Source organism: Ornithorhynchus anatinus, chromosome 16, assembly GCF_004115215.2.
Source record: "Ornithorhynchus anatinus isolate Pmale09 chromosome 16, mOrnAna1.pri.v4, whole genome shotgun sequence".
NCBI lineage: Eukaryota > Metazoa > Chordata > Mammalia > Monotremata > Ornithorhynchidae > Ornithorhynchus > Ornithorhynchus anatinus.
The window spans coordinates 42250194-42264014 of record NC_041743.1 but is presented as its reverse complement, the minus strand read 5'-3'; the positions used below and the strand labels follow the sequence as shown (position 1 = coordinate 42264014).

General features: G+C 56.5%; 1 protein-coding gene across 1 annotated transcript in view; it reads right to left on the bottom strand.

The window, feature by feature from the left end:
• Window positions 1–13821, bottom strand: part of MACF1 (microtubule actin crosslinking factor 1) — a 291335-nt gene that overhangs the window by 83159 nt on the left and 194355 nt on the right. Inside the window, 5 exon segments of the mRNA XM_029080290.1 lie at window positions 6081–7552; window positions 9287–9782; window positions 11019–11218; window positions 11867–11996; window positions 12946–13187. Coding sequence (XP_028936123.1) covers window positions 6081–7552; window positions 9287–9782; window positions 11019–11218; window positions 11867–11996; window positions 12946–13187 — 2540 coding nt within the window.

Genomic DNA, 13821 nt, shown 5'->3' with positions numbered 1-13821 from the left:
GCTGCTTCTCAATTAACATTTAACAAATGTTCCTTGAGGGCGGGGACTCCTGCCTAGCAAATCCGTTGGACTCTCCCAAGTGCTCCGTACAGTGCTCAGCACAGATGAAGTGCTCAATAAATCTCACTGACTGGTGAACTATCCAGCCAGTTTAACAGGGGTGTAAGCCCGGTGTGGGCAGGGATCGTCTCTAGTGCTGAAAATTGTACTTCCCAAGCACTCAGTACAGTGTTCTGCACCCAGTAAGCGCTCAGTAAATACGGCTGAATGAATGAATGTGGGCAGAGCTGGGAAGGGATTGAGAAGCCGCATGACCAGCAAGGAAAGAGCAAGGGACCGGGAGTCAGAAGGCCCTGGGTTCTAATCTCAGCCCTACCACTCGTCTGCTGTATGACCTGGGGCAAGTCTCCTCAGCCGTCCGTGCCTCGGCTCCCTCATCTGGAAAATGGGGATGAAGACTGTGAGCCCCATGTGGGACGAGGACCTCGTCCAACCCGATCAGCTTGGATCTACCCCGGCGCTTAGTGTACCGGTCGGCCAATCTTTCTGCTTTCGGAACCGCCCCGCAGCGTTCTCCCATTTTAAAAGCGGGCAGAAACTGAAAGCAAGAGTCAGGCCGGCGTTAAACCTCTCCCAGACAATAGCACACATCAGCTCGGGAATCGAGGCCTCACCCTCCTCCGAAACCTGGACAACGAGCCAAAACGCTGAACCTCAGTCCCCAGAAAGGGGTTGGAATGGTGTTTTCCTTCCTCGGCCCTTCAGGGTGTAAACCCGACCGACAGACACAAACGGATTTCTCTTCCTTTTTCATTGTCTGAACTTCCCATGATCTCAGAAGGCGCCGGTCCAGGAGAGTGTCCCTCCCTGATCACAAGGTGCTCCGTATTGTATTGTACTCTCCCGACCGCTTTAAAAATCAGCGTGGCCTAGCGGGTGGAGCACGGGCCTGGGAGTCAGAAGGACCTGGGTTCTAATCCTGGCTCTGCCCCTTGTCTTTTGGGTTCGCTTCATTTCTCTGGGCCTCAGTTTCCTCAACTGTAAAATGGGGATTAAGACTGTGAGCCCCACGTGGGACACGGACTGTGTCCGGGTTGATTAGCTTGCATCCACCTCAGAACTTAGTACAGTACTTGGCACATGGTAAGCCATAAAAAAGCCACTTAGTCCCGGGCTCCGCACATAGTAGAGAAGCAGCGTGGCCAGAGAAGCAGCGTGGCTCAGTGGAAAGAGCACGCGATTAGGAGTCAGAGGTCATGGGTTCTAATCCCGGCTCCGCCACTTGTCAGCTGTGTGACTTTGGGCAAGTCACTTCACTTCTCGGTGCCTCAGTTCCCTCATCTGTAAAATGGCGATGAAGACTGTGAGCTTCACGTGGGACAACCTAATAATTACCTTGTATCTACCCCAGCGCTTAGAACAGTGCTCAGCACATAGTAAGCGCTTAACAAATACCAACATTATTATTATTATTAGTATGCAGTCAGTAAGTATAGCCCTTTGATTGCTTGATTGGGAGGGGAAGTGGCTAAGGCCCCACTAAATCCTCCAGTCAATTAATCGATCGATCATTTGTGTTTACTGAATACTCAAGGCGTGCAGAGCACTGTACTAAGCCGTTGGGAGAGGATGAGAGGACAATATACCAGACACAATCCCAGCCCAGAGGGAGCTTCCCCGCCCACCACAGAGGCGACGTTCTGGAGAAGCTCCGGGCACGGGTCCCGCTTCATCCCAGCCGCCTCCCGATTTATGAGCTGCCATCTAGAGCGGCTCCTTGGAGTCATTCCTTTCCGGTCATTTCCCTCGGGTGGAACAGAAGATCCTTCTGAGCCCTCTCCCGCAGGCTTGCCCACCCTGGCCTGGCAAGTGTGGGTGGCTGGGGAGGGGGATCGACTCTGGAGTCAGGTCTGACCTCTGCCCGGTTCGGTCCGATCCCCCCGGGCTCTCCCCGTGCCGGCCCTCGGCCCAGGGCCCGGAATCTGCAGCGGGGCTGTCCGGCCCCTTCCCGGGATGACGGCTCCGCTCCCGGGTGGCCTGTGGCCCCACCCCATCACTCGGGGACCCATCCTTATGTTGAGGAGGAGGAGAAGGGAGAGGAGGAGAGAGCAGGGAGAGGAGGAGGGAGATGAGTAGGAAGGAGGAGGGAAGAAAGAGGAGGGAGGAAGGAGGAGGAGATCTGCCTGGAAGCCCTTAGTCTCTGCTGCTGGGATCATCTGTCTCGGACACCTAAATCCCTCTGGGAAGCTGGTAGATTTCCCAGGCCGGGGAGGTTTCACTGCGTACGGAGGCAGGAATAATGATAATAATACTAATTGAGGTATCTGTTAAGCGTTTACTATATGCCAGGCACTGCACTAAGCACTGGAGTGAATACAAGCAAATCAGGCTGGACACAGTCCCTGTCCCACAGTCTGAATCTCCATTTTACCCAGGAGGGAACTGAGGCCCAGAGAAATGAACTGACTGACCAAGGTCACGCAGCAGACAAATGGAGGGGCTGTGATTCGAAGCCAGGTCCTCCTGACTCCCGGGCCCGGGCTCTACCCACTGGGCCACACTGCTTCCCTCGTCCTAACTAGGTCCGATGAGATTCAGAACGGAGAATCCGCCCGTTGCCATGAGCCCGGCATATGGCTGGGAGCAGGGCGTCTCCCAAACTCCGGCCTCTCCGCATTCGTCGGCCGCATGGAGCCAGGCACTGGCCCCGTAGTCTGGGGTCAGTGACCACAGACAAAGCCCTCGGCCCTGCAGGAGCCCAACAGTCATTTATTGAGCGCTTACTGTGTGCAGAGCACCGTACTAAGCACTTGGGAGAGTACAATACAACAATAAAAAGACGTATTCCCCCCCCCCCACAACAGTTTTCAGACCGGAGGGGAGACAGACATTAATATAGATAAATAACAGATATGCACATAAGTGCTGTGGGGCTGGGAGGGGAAGGAATAAAGGGAACAAGTCAGGGCAACTTCCTCAGAAGGGAGTGGGAAAAGAGGAAAGGAAGATTTAGTCTGGGAGGGTCTCTCGGTGGAGATGTGCTTTCAGTAAGACCTAGAAAAGTGGGGAGACTAATTGCCAGTGGGGGGGTTCTAACATCCTGCAAGGGGTGGGTTGTCCGGGCTTGGAGCCCTGGGATCCGAGCCCAGCCTGGGCCTGGCCAGGTCAGTCAATTGGATTTATTGAGCGCTTACAGTGTGCGGAGCACCGTACCAAGAGGCTGGGAGAGTACAGTATTAACCATGGACCGGACACATTCCCCGCCCACAACGAGCTTCCAGTCTAGAGGAGCTTCCAGGGTAGAGGTGTGCAGGGGTAACAGGTTACATCCGTCCACGGGGAGTGGCATTAGCAGCGTGGCTCAGTGGAAAGAGCCCGGGCTTGGGAGTCAGAGGTCATGGGTTCGAATCCCGGCTCTGCCACTTGTCAGCTGTGTGACTGTGGGCAAGTCACTTCATTTCTCTGTGCCTCAGTTCTCTCATCTGTAAAATGGGGATTAAGACTGTGAGCCTCACGTGGGACAAACTGATGAGCCCGTATCTACCCCAGCGCTTAGAACACGCTCTGCACATAGCAAGCGCTTAACAAATACCAACATTATTATTATTATTATGATTGAAGAGCCCCTTCGATGCAGTGCACTGTATTGGACGCTTGGGAAAGTCAACAGGGAGAAGAGGCCAGTTCCCGGCTCCAGTTTCCGCTTGCCCTGGACCCCCACTTGCTGCATATCGCGTGCAAACCCAGCCTGATTTGGGGGCGGTGTCTTGGGGGTGAGGGCAAGGTGAGGGGAGGGGAGGGGCGGGACCCCAGCGCCCCGGATCGGCTGAGGACCCAAGCCAAATCAACCAGGGACTTGGGAGGGTAGTGCAGGCTGCCTCTGGATCTGTCCCCTTCCCCCACCCGCCCCCTCCGCCCTCAAGCCGGGCAGATCATTTCAAACAGACGGGACTTTTCACAGAACTCATCTGGAACATTTACAACTGCCAAGAGAAACACCACCTTATTTACAAGTGCCGCCTCTCTCTCTCTCCCTCTCTCTCTCTCTCTCTCTCTCTTTTAAGGTATTTGTTAAGCGCTTACTATGTGCCAGGCACTGTTCTAAAGGTAGACACACGGTAATCAGGTTGGACATAGTCCATGTCCCACCAGGGGCTCACGGCCTTGATCCCCATTTTACAGATGAGGATACCGGGGTGCAGAGAAGCGAAGCGACTTGTCCGAGGTCACCCGGCAGGTAAGTGGTGGAGCAGGGATTGGAAGCCAGGGTCTTCCGCCTCTCAGGCCCGTGGCTCTAACCACTAGACCGCGTTGCTTCTAGCCAAACCAACTGAACCTTCAATTCCTATTATCCCCAAAGCCCGGCCTGGCTCTGCTAAAACTACCTTCCCCGACGCACTTACCTTAAACTGAGGCCTCCTAGCCCTAGGAACCGCAATCAACCGATCAATAGTATTTTTTGCACGCTTACTACATGCTGAACACTGAACTAAGCCCTTGGGAGAGCCCCATATGACAGATTTGGTAGACATGTTCCCCGCCCACCGCAAATTTAGAGGGGGAGATGGACATTAATGTAAGCAAAATAAATTATGGATATAGATGTAAATGCAGTGGGGCTGAAGGAGGGGTGAAAAAAAGGGAGCCAATCAAAGTGCTAGGGCATCGGACAAAAATGACCCCTGGCAAACAGAGGAGCACGGATTGCTAGGCCCAGTCCCAGCCCCAAGCTTCGTAAGGTCCCTCGAGCTCCGGTCTAATCGAGAACACCGTGCTGGAAGCGTAAGCCGGACCGGAAACCCCCTGTGGGCAGGGAGCGTCTCCCATCTCTGTTCCACTGGACTCTCCCAAGCGCTTCGTCCAGTTCTCTGCACGCCCTAAGCACTCAGTAAACGCCACCGATCGAGACGGGTGAAAGGTAAGAGAGCAGAGACCCCGCAACGGCGTGAGGAACGGCTGTCCCCTCCGGGGTCGATTCAGTCGCGAGATGGAAAGTAACTGCGCCGGGGCACGCCCTCCCCTCATCGCCACCGTTTGCCAGGCCCGGAAACTCCTCTCCCTGTCGGCCCCGGAGAGGGCGAACTTCACCCAAGACAAATTTCAGGGCGAAGGACCGCGGCTTGAAAAACAAACACACGAAAGGTGACCGCCCTCCTCAAAGGAGGCATATTTCGAAATCGGGGTCTCTGAACTTACGGGTGGGTGGGTCTTAATGTCAGTGTTCTCAAGCTTGGGGGTCGCGAGCTCTGATATCCTCCAGCGGTTCACGGCAATAATTATAATAATTGTGGCATCTGTTAAGTGCTTACTATATGCCAGACACCGTACCAAACGCTGGGGTGGATACAAGCCAATCGGGTTGGACCCAGGCCTTGTCCCACATGGGGCTCACGGAATTAATCCCCAATTTACACGTGAGGGAACTGAGGCCCAGATAAGTGAAGTGACTCGCCCCAGGTCACACGGTGGAGAGGCAGCAGAGCCGGAATTAGAACCCAGGACCTTCTGACTCCCAGGCCCGTGCTCTATCGATTAGGTCACATCGCTAAAGCTACGTGGAATACCGCAAAGACCAAGAACGACGGAGAAAACTCTCAGCCCCGGGCTCATGGCGGGATCCCTCGACCTCCCCGAAAAGGCAGACGTCGGAAGGACGCGCCTCCGCCTCCGATCAGGAGAGGATCCTGGGACGAGGAACGGTACACTCCACCTGGCATGTCCAAAATAAGCCATGGAAATCTATCGCTTGTTTCACCAGTATGTATTGGACTGTATTCTCCCAAGTGCTTAGTACAGTGTTCTCTGCATAGAGTGAGAGCTCAATAAACACCATCGATGAGCCAAACCTCCAACCCGAATGAAAAAGCAAATCGGTAATCGTCGCTCTCAGCCACCCAGAAGGTCTCTTGACCCTCCTAACCCGGTGGTTTCAGCGGGACCGACGGGGTGAGAGAGCCGGAGGATGGGGAGCGGAAACGGAGGGTCACACAGTCGACGTCTCCATCCGGTCAGAGCTCTGACAGGACGGTCCGGAATCGAACGGGATTACCGCCGCGAGGTTGAAAAAGGGGAAGACCGACCTTAAAATCTGCCAGCTGCTGGTTAATGGCGTCCACCTCGGTGCCCACGACCCACTGCAGGGCCTCGCTCTCCTCGGCCGCCGTGGTCATCCGGTTCAGTTCCTTCAGCCTGTTGTAGAAATCCTCCACGCGGGCGAGGGTGGTCTCCAGCTGCTCCTGGCGGGTCCCGCCCCTCTCCATCAGCTTGCCGCACTGCTTGTTCAGCGTCTCCAGCTCCCTCTTGAGCCCCAACAAGTCCGGGCTCCCTTCTTCGTCCAGCATGCGCCGGCACTCCTCTCGGGCGGCCGCGACGTCCGCCTTGAGCCCCCGGACCCTCCCCGAGAACAGCCGGACGTCCTCGATCTGGGACTGGAGGCTGTCGGCGTCCCGGCCCACGGCCCCCATGCCGTCCAGCTGGTCGTCCAGGTCGGCCAGCTGGGAGAACATCTCGCGGACCCGGCCGTGGAACTGACCGATCCCGTCCAGTCTGCTCTCCATCGCCCTGCAGCCCTCGTCCACCCTGTGCCTCACCGAGGCGAAGTCCCGCTCGGCCGCCTCGGCTCGGTGCAGGAGCCGGGAGGGGCCCTGGCCGTCCGGAGCGTCCTCCAACAGGCCCCGGGTGAAGCGCTTCAGGTAGTCGACCTGAGGTTCCAGGGCCTGGAGGGTCTCTTGGTGGGCCCGCAACTTCTCCAGGTTCTTGTTGCTGCAGGCCTGGGGCCCCATGGCGTCCAAGAGCTCCAGCTGGTGCCTGGCCCCGTCCAGCTTCTTCTCGACCGTCTGGACGCTCTCCTGGAACTCCCTGAGCCTCTGAGCCATTTCCTCGAGGGACCCCGTCTTGGCCCGCAGCTCTTCGGTGACGGCGTCCACGGTGCGCTCCAGCGCCGCCTTCTCGTCCCGGACGTCGTCTTCGTCGGCCTGGGCCGAGTCGAGGAGGAGGTCGGCCGCGCCGTTCAGCAGCTCCAGCAAGGAGCGGCGCTTCTCCACGTCGCTCAGCAGGCCCTTGGCTCTCAGGAGGGTGGCCTCCAGCTGCGCCGGGTCCAGGGTGACCTGCAGGCCCGACATCTTGCCCTTACAGTCCTCTATCCACGGGACCAGGTCTTCCACGTACCACCGATACTTCTGAGCCTTCTGCAGGCAATCTTTGAGGCGGGCCTGCCGGTCCGCGGCGTGCTTGCCCAGCTCCGCCCAGTGGGATCTGAGGGCCGCCAGCTGGCCCTGCAAGGCCGCTTTCTCCTCCCCGGGCTGCACGGAGAGGAGGAGGGTCTCCCCCTCGGCCACGATCACCTCGTAGGAGCCGCTGTGCTGATTCAGGCTCTTCTGGAACTCTTCTTGCTCCTGGAGCTGGGCCTGCAGCCTCTCGAGCTTCGCCGAGGTCGGGCCGGCCCGGGCCTGCTGGTTCCGTTTGTCGTCCAGCCAGGCCCTCAGCTCGTCGAACATCTGCTGGAACTGCTGGGTGCTGGCGAGGGCCGTCTGGAGCCGGTTCAGGCGATCGGCTGAAAGGGGAGAGGATCCGGTGTTTGTCAAATCGAGACCGATCGAGCCGTCGTTTGATGGTATTTAATAATAACGTTGGTATTTGTTAAGCGCTTACTATGTGCAGAGCAACTGTTCTAAGCGCTGGGGTAGATACAGGGTCATCAGGCTGTCCCACGTGAGGCTCACAGTTAATCCCCATTTTACAGATGAGGGAACTGAGGCACGGAGAAGTGAAGTGACTCGCCCGCAGTCACACGGCTGACGAGTGGCAGAGCTGGGATTCGAACTCATGACCTCTGACTCCCAAGCCCAGGCTCTTTCCACCGAGCCACGCTGCTTCTCGGAGCGCTTACCGTGTGGGCGGCACTTAACGTTTAGGAGAGGCCAACAGGGAGGCGAACAAGCGCGGCTTGGTGGGTCGAGCACGGGCCTGCGAGTCAGAAGGACCCGGGTTCTGATCCCGGCTCTGCCACTTGTCCGCTGTGTGACCTCGGGGAAGTCACCTCGCTTCTCTGGGCCTCAGTTCCCTCATCTGGAAAATGGGGATTTTTCCCCATTGAACCCCACCGTGGACCTGTGGCCAGCCTAATTAACCTGTATCTACCCCAGCGCGGAGAACAGTGCTTGGCACACACTGAGGGCTTAACCAGTACCATAATTACTATCATCATCATTAGTGCTTAACGAATGCCGTTAAAAAAGAAAGTCGACAGACACGGTCTCTGCCCACAAGGAGCTGACCGTCTAGAAGGGACGATGGACATTGGAAACATTTTTAAAAGAAAAAATAAAGAGTCCGGGTCAGTCCATCTGACTGATGGGATTAAGGTCATGAACATCCCTGAAGGTTGGAGCACTGAGCTCCCATCCTGGCTCTGGCTTTCAGCTGAGAGGGTTTCCGCTCGTCTTCCCGCTCGAGGGAAGGAGGTGGCTGCGTTTAATAGCGTTCAGTAGATAACGGTAATGATGGAATCTGTTAAGCGCCTACTACGTGCCAAACACCATTCGAAGCGCTGAGGTAGATACAAGCTAATCAGGTCGGACACATTGCCCGCCCCACGTGGGGCTGAGAGTCTTAATCTCTATTTTACAGATGAGGGAAGTGAGGCACAGAGAAGCTAAGAGACTTCCCTATGTCGGGAGAAAAAGCGGTGGTGCTGTGTACCGAGCACCCATCGGGGGCAGAGCACCGTACTAAACGCTTGGGGAGGGCACCACATACAACTGGCACGTTCTCTGCTTGCGGGGAGGGTGTGCGTGTGTGCTTCTCAATAATGACGTTAGCCCGCCTGCCGGGAGAACGGCGGAGAGAGGAAGCTCACCGTTGACATCAGCAGGATCTACTGAGGGCTTATTCCGGGCAGAGCACAGTACTAAGCGCTTGAGAAAGTACAGTACAGTCGAGTTGGCAGATGCGTTCCCCGCCCACACGACCTCAGATAAATCCTGCTCCGAGTCACGTCGCTACGGGTTGCTGGCGAGCAACCTCCTCTCCTATGACTGTAAGCTCCTTGTGGGCAGGGTACGTGTCTTCAGACTGTTGCATTATGCTCTCCCAAGCGCTTAGTACAGCACTCTGCACCCAGTAAGTGCTCAACGAACCCCGTGGATCGGACCCCACGGAAGCATCCTCTCTGGAAGGGCCAGCCAGCCCGCAGATCCCCAGGCCAGGCGGCGTATCGCCCGCCCGCGCTTCTTCATCGCCCTCCTCCTCCTCCCCACCAGCCGTCACGCCGGGGATGGTTTCTCACCTGCCAGGTCTTCCAGGCCCTTGAGGGGGAGGGCGACCGTCTCCAGCCTCTTCCTCAGCTCATCCTTGAGGTACTGCTCCCCGATGAGCAGAGACAGCTGGTCGCACAGGGCCTGGGCCTCCGCGATCTCGTGGTCCAGCCTCTCCAGGTCCGACCGGATCTCGCTGGTCTCCTCCAGCTGCTGCTTCACCGCGTCCGGCTGGGCGCTGATGGCCGACTGGCCGCTCAGCTGCTGCCCGACCGCCTTGACCTGCTCGGCCAGGCCGCGCAGGAGCTCCTGGTACTGGGTGCTCTTGACGATCGCTTGGTCGATCTGGCTGGACCGCGAATTCAGCCGCTCCGTCAGCTCCACCCACTTCTGATTGATGCCCTCAAGCTGGTCCCGCGCCTGGCCGGTGGACGGAGAGGCGTCGCCCGGGCCCGCGAAGATGCCCTGCGCGGCCTGGTTCAGCTGCTCGTGCTGTTGCCTCCGTGCCTCAAATTCCTTCAGCATAAACTGAAACAGAAATAACCCGGAGATGTTTGGACGGGAGAGACGGATCCAAGGCCGTGTCCAAACAAAACGGGCCTCGGCGCTCTCCAAACCGGTCCCGGCCCCCGCCCGGAAATGAAGCGGGAAGCTCCGAGGCCCTGCCGACACGATCTCTATTTATAGCCACGGCCTAATAAAAACCTGTTTCTCAGAGGATCTCTGATTAAGCCTGCTTCACTTTGCTTCCTTATTTGTCCCACTCCGTTCCTCCGCACAGTGTTCACCGGTTACTCCGGGAAACGGACCGGAGGAGCTGCAATCTCCTCTTCCCTGCTTTGGCTCCGCCTTCCCCTGCCCTGGAATGCAGGGAGAAGGCAGTCCGAGTCAGGACCGAGAGTCCCAGCTTCCGGGCCCAGTTTTCTCCGCTCAGTGTCTCCCGTTAGGCGACTCGCGTTCTCGCCTCGGGGAGAGACAAGTTGGACCCAAAGAGATACACTGGGGAGGGCTGGCCCCCGGAATTACATTCTCAGAGAAGCCTTGGTTTCCCAGATAATTAGATGGGTTCACATCTGGCTGATTCACGCCAGCAAGCCCGGAGGCTGGGGGCTGGACCGGGTGTCCTCTTGAGGACCCTTTTTCAGTTCCGCGAGGTAAGGGGGGAGGCAGTTAGGCCTGTGGGAAGAGTTGGGAAGTGGGAATCTGGAGAGCTGCCTTTTCTAGTCCCAGCTCCATCCCCGGCTCGCTACGTCACACTGGCCAAATCGCTTAACCTCTCTGTGCCTCAGTTACCTCATCTATAAAACGGGGTACAAGTTGTCGGCTCCATCGACCTCTTAGGCTGTGACCCCCGAGTTGTCCGGGGACCGTCTGATCTGATTAGATTGGATCTATCCTAGTGCTTAGCGTAGGGCGGGTTACCTAAGGCATACTCTAATGGCCCGGAGATTAATGATGAGCTCTAGAGGGAAGGGGGTGTTGACCAGATCGAGAATGCTTCACGTGAGGACCGTGGCCAAAACAGAGAAAGCTAATGACCAGGCCCCGCAGGCGACTGCCGGGTTATCACGATGCCCAACGCCTGAGCATGGAATGCTTTACCGATCGGCGCAATGCAAGGACAAGTCACTGAGGCCACAGATGGCGGGGTGTTGGGACAAAACAGCTTGGCTTGGCCCCGGGTGGAAGAAAACCAAAAATCGGTTCGGCCCTTTCCACTCGGGACCTCCCCCCCTCCCCGGGGGCATCTCTCCGACCCCTCACCTGGACCTGCTGCTTCTGGGCGTTCAGCATGTTGGGGTCAATGGACAGGGGCCCCAACACGCTCATCATCAGCTCCTTCTCCTTCAGCCACGGGCGCAGCTGGGCCTCGGCCGCCTGGAAGCTGTCCAGCTGGTTTGCCGACTTCTCCAGCTTCTGCTGGCGGGCCACCGTCACCTCGTTGGCCCTCGCCCACCTGGAGTCTGCGGGGGAGAGGGGCCAAAGGTTCACGCCTTCATTCTGATCGACAACCTGCCCCCCTTCCACCTTGGCTTTCTACTCCCCCGTGATTCCTGTCTCATTTATCGGGAGGACTTGGAACCCAGCTTGATTTTTCTTCCTTTGCCCAGTTCTTCTTCCCCTACTTATATGTCCAAAGAGGAACCGGCCCCACCGGCCCCCACCCCATTCTCCCAGGTGTCTTGTGGTCATTGGTAGTGTCTGAACCCTAGGTTGGTCATCTGTCTGACCCTACAGTGGCCTTGCTTACGTTCACAGGGGCACTGGTCCCCTATGGCGCCTAAAGATTTCCATTTTCTATGTATCTGAGGCCCTTTAGGATGCTACATTTGCCTCCCAAATCTATTCAGAAAGGATTTCCAGACTGATTTTGGAATCATCTCAGGTTCCTGATCCCCACTTAGGTACTTTGATATTCCCCGCACACCCAACCCCACAGCACTCACGTACATATCCATCCGTAATTTATCTTAATGTCTGTCTCCCCATCTAGTCTGTAAGCTCCTCGTGGGCAGGAATCATGCCGACCTACTCCACTGAAGTGTCCTTTGTACCGTGTTCTGCACACAGTAAGCACTTAATAAATACCATTAGTAGATGGATGGACTTACTGAGCTCCTCCTGCATCTTTTTCCAGTTCTCTGCTTCTTGAGAGTTGGGGTATTTCTCCAGCAGGTCAGCCAGGGCTTCTTTTACTTTCTGGATCTTTGGGGAATTCTGTTCTAACTCGGCCAGGAAAGCCTGAAACGAAGCACATATTGGATGAGATTCCATACAGGAGGTCGTTCTGTCTGTGTAGACTGTTCAAATCAAGGGCCTGGGAAGCAGAAGGAGTTGAGTTCTAATCCCGGGGGTCCACCGCTTGTCTGCTGTGTGACCTTGGGCAAGTCCCCTCACTTCTGTGGGCCCCAGTTTCCTCATCTGTAAAATGGGAATTAAGACTGGGAGCCCCATGTGGGACAGGGACTTTGTCCAATCCGATTAGCTTGGATCCACCCCAAAGCTTAGTACAGTGCCTGGCACACAGTAATAATAATAATGATGGTACTTGTTGAGCGCTTACTATGTGCCAAGCACTGTTCTAAACGCCGAAAGATAATCAGGTTGTCCCATGTGGGGCTCACAGTCTTCATCCCCATTTTACAGATGAGGGAACTGAGGCCCAGAGAAGTTAAGTGGCTTGCCCAAGGTCACACAGCAGACAAGTGGCGGAGCCGGGATTAGAATCCTTGTCATCTGACTCCCAAGGCCGTCCTCTTTCCGTTACGTCACGTTGTTTCAAACGAAGTAAATTAGTAAACATAGTAAGTCGAACCAATACCGTAACTCCTCTCTGTGTCACCCCTGAACTTGGCCGTGGACCCCTTAAGCACTCTGTTACTCCCCCAGCCCCTCGGCACATATCCTTATGCTCTCTTTTTTTCCCCCATCTCTAGTACACTTTAGCGTTCATCTCCCCCGTAGAATGTGAGCTCCCTGTGGGCAGGGAACTCTACCGCACTGTACTTCCCCCAAACCCTTGGTACAATGTTCTGCACAGAGTAGGTATTCAATCAACATCACCGGTTGACTGATTCTGTCGCACTGTCTCCCAAGGGCTTAGTACAGTGTCCTGCCCATAGCGAGCGCTCAATAAATAACACCGATTGATTGACAATCGTGCCTGCTCTCGGGAACGGGGACACGGTACCTTGTTGTGCTCGGCTTGGGCTCGCACGGTCTCCGTCTTGGTGGGCGACGAAGTAGCGTCGAGGGCCTCCAGGTTGCGCTCCGTGGACTCCAGCCACTTCAACGCGGAGCGGGCCTCCTCCCCGACCTCCCGCATCCGGCTGAGCACGGCCAGCAGGCTGTCCCTGCGTCCCCGCAGCACGCCCCCCAGGCTCTCGTACTGCTGGTTCACGTCCGACAGCTCGCACTGGATCTCCGTCAGATCTGATCACACGGAAACGGGCCGGGGTCAGCGGATGGGGTCGGCCCGGAGCACGGATGGGTGGTGTGAATGAGCACGAAGCGCACACGGCGATCTGGATAAACGCCTTCATTTCTTAATCCCAACATCCCCAGAGAGGGAAGAGACTAAATGTACATCCCGCCGGCTCCTCCGCCGTTGGGATCTTAGGATTCTCAGAACCGGCGACTGGACCTTTGGCTGGAGGAAGAGGCTCTGCTGAAACCGAGGAACCCCCAGGTCACTGCAGCCTTGCCCCTCGCGGAATAACCCTACGAAGGTTTTCCTCTCTGATAAAAGTTCCAGCCTTCCAGGTGCCAGTTTTCTGCATTTGGGAATTTCTCTGGCTCCCACGCTTGGTTTGGGCCCCGGGTGGAGGAGAGACAGGCTGACCTACGAATTTCTCCTTCTAGTCCAGAAGGATTAGATTCGCAGGGTCAGATCTCCACTACGCCGAGGGCCGGATATCCTGTGGCACCGGAGAACCATTTCCTGTTTACTTACCCGGAGCCAAACGGTTCTCATTATCCTGCCCGGAGTAGCCTGTTGTTCTAGACTTGATTATTTATCCAGCTCCACTACTTTCAAGTGCCAGATGAATAGAACAAACAGTAAACA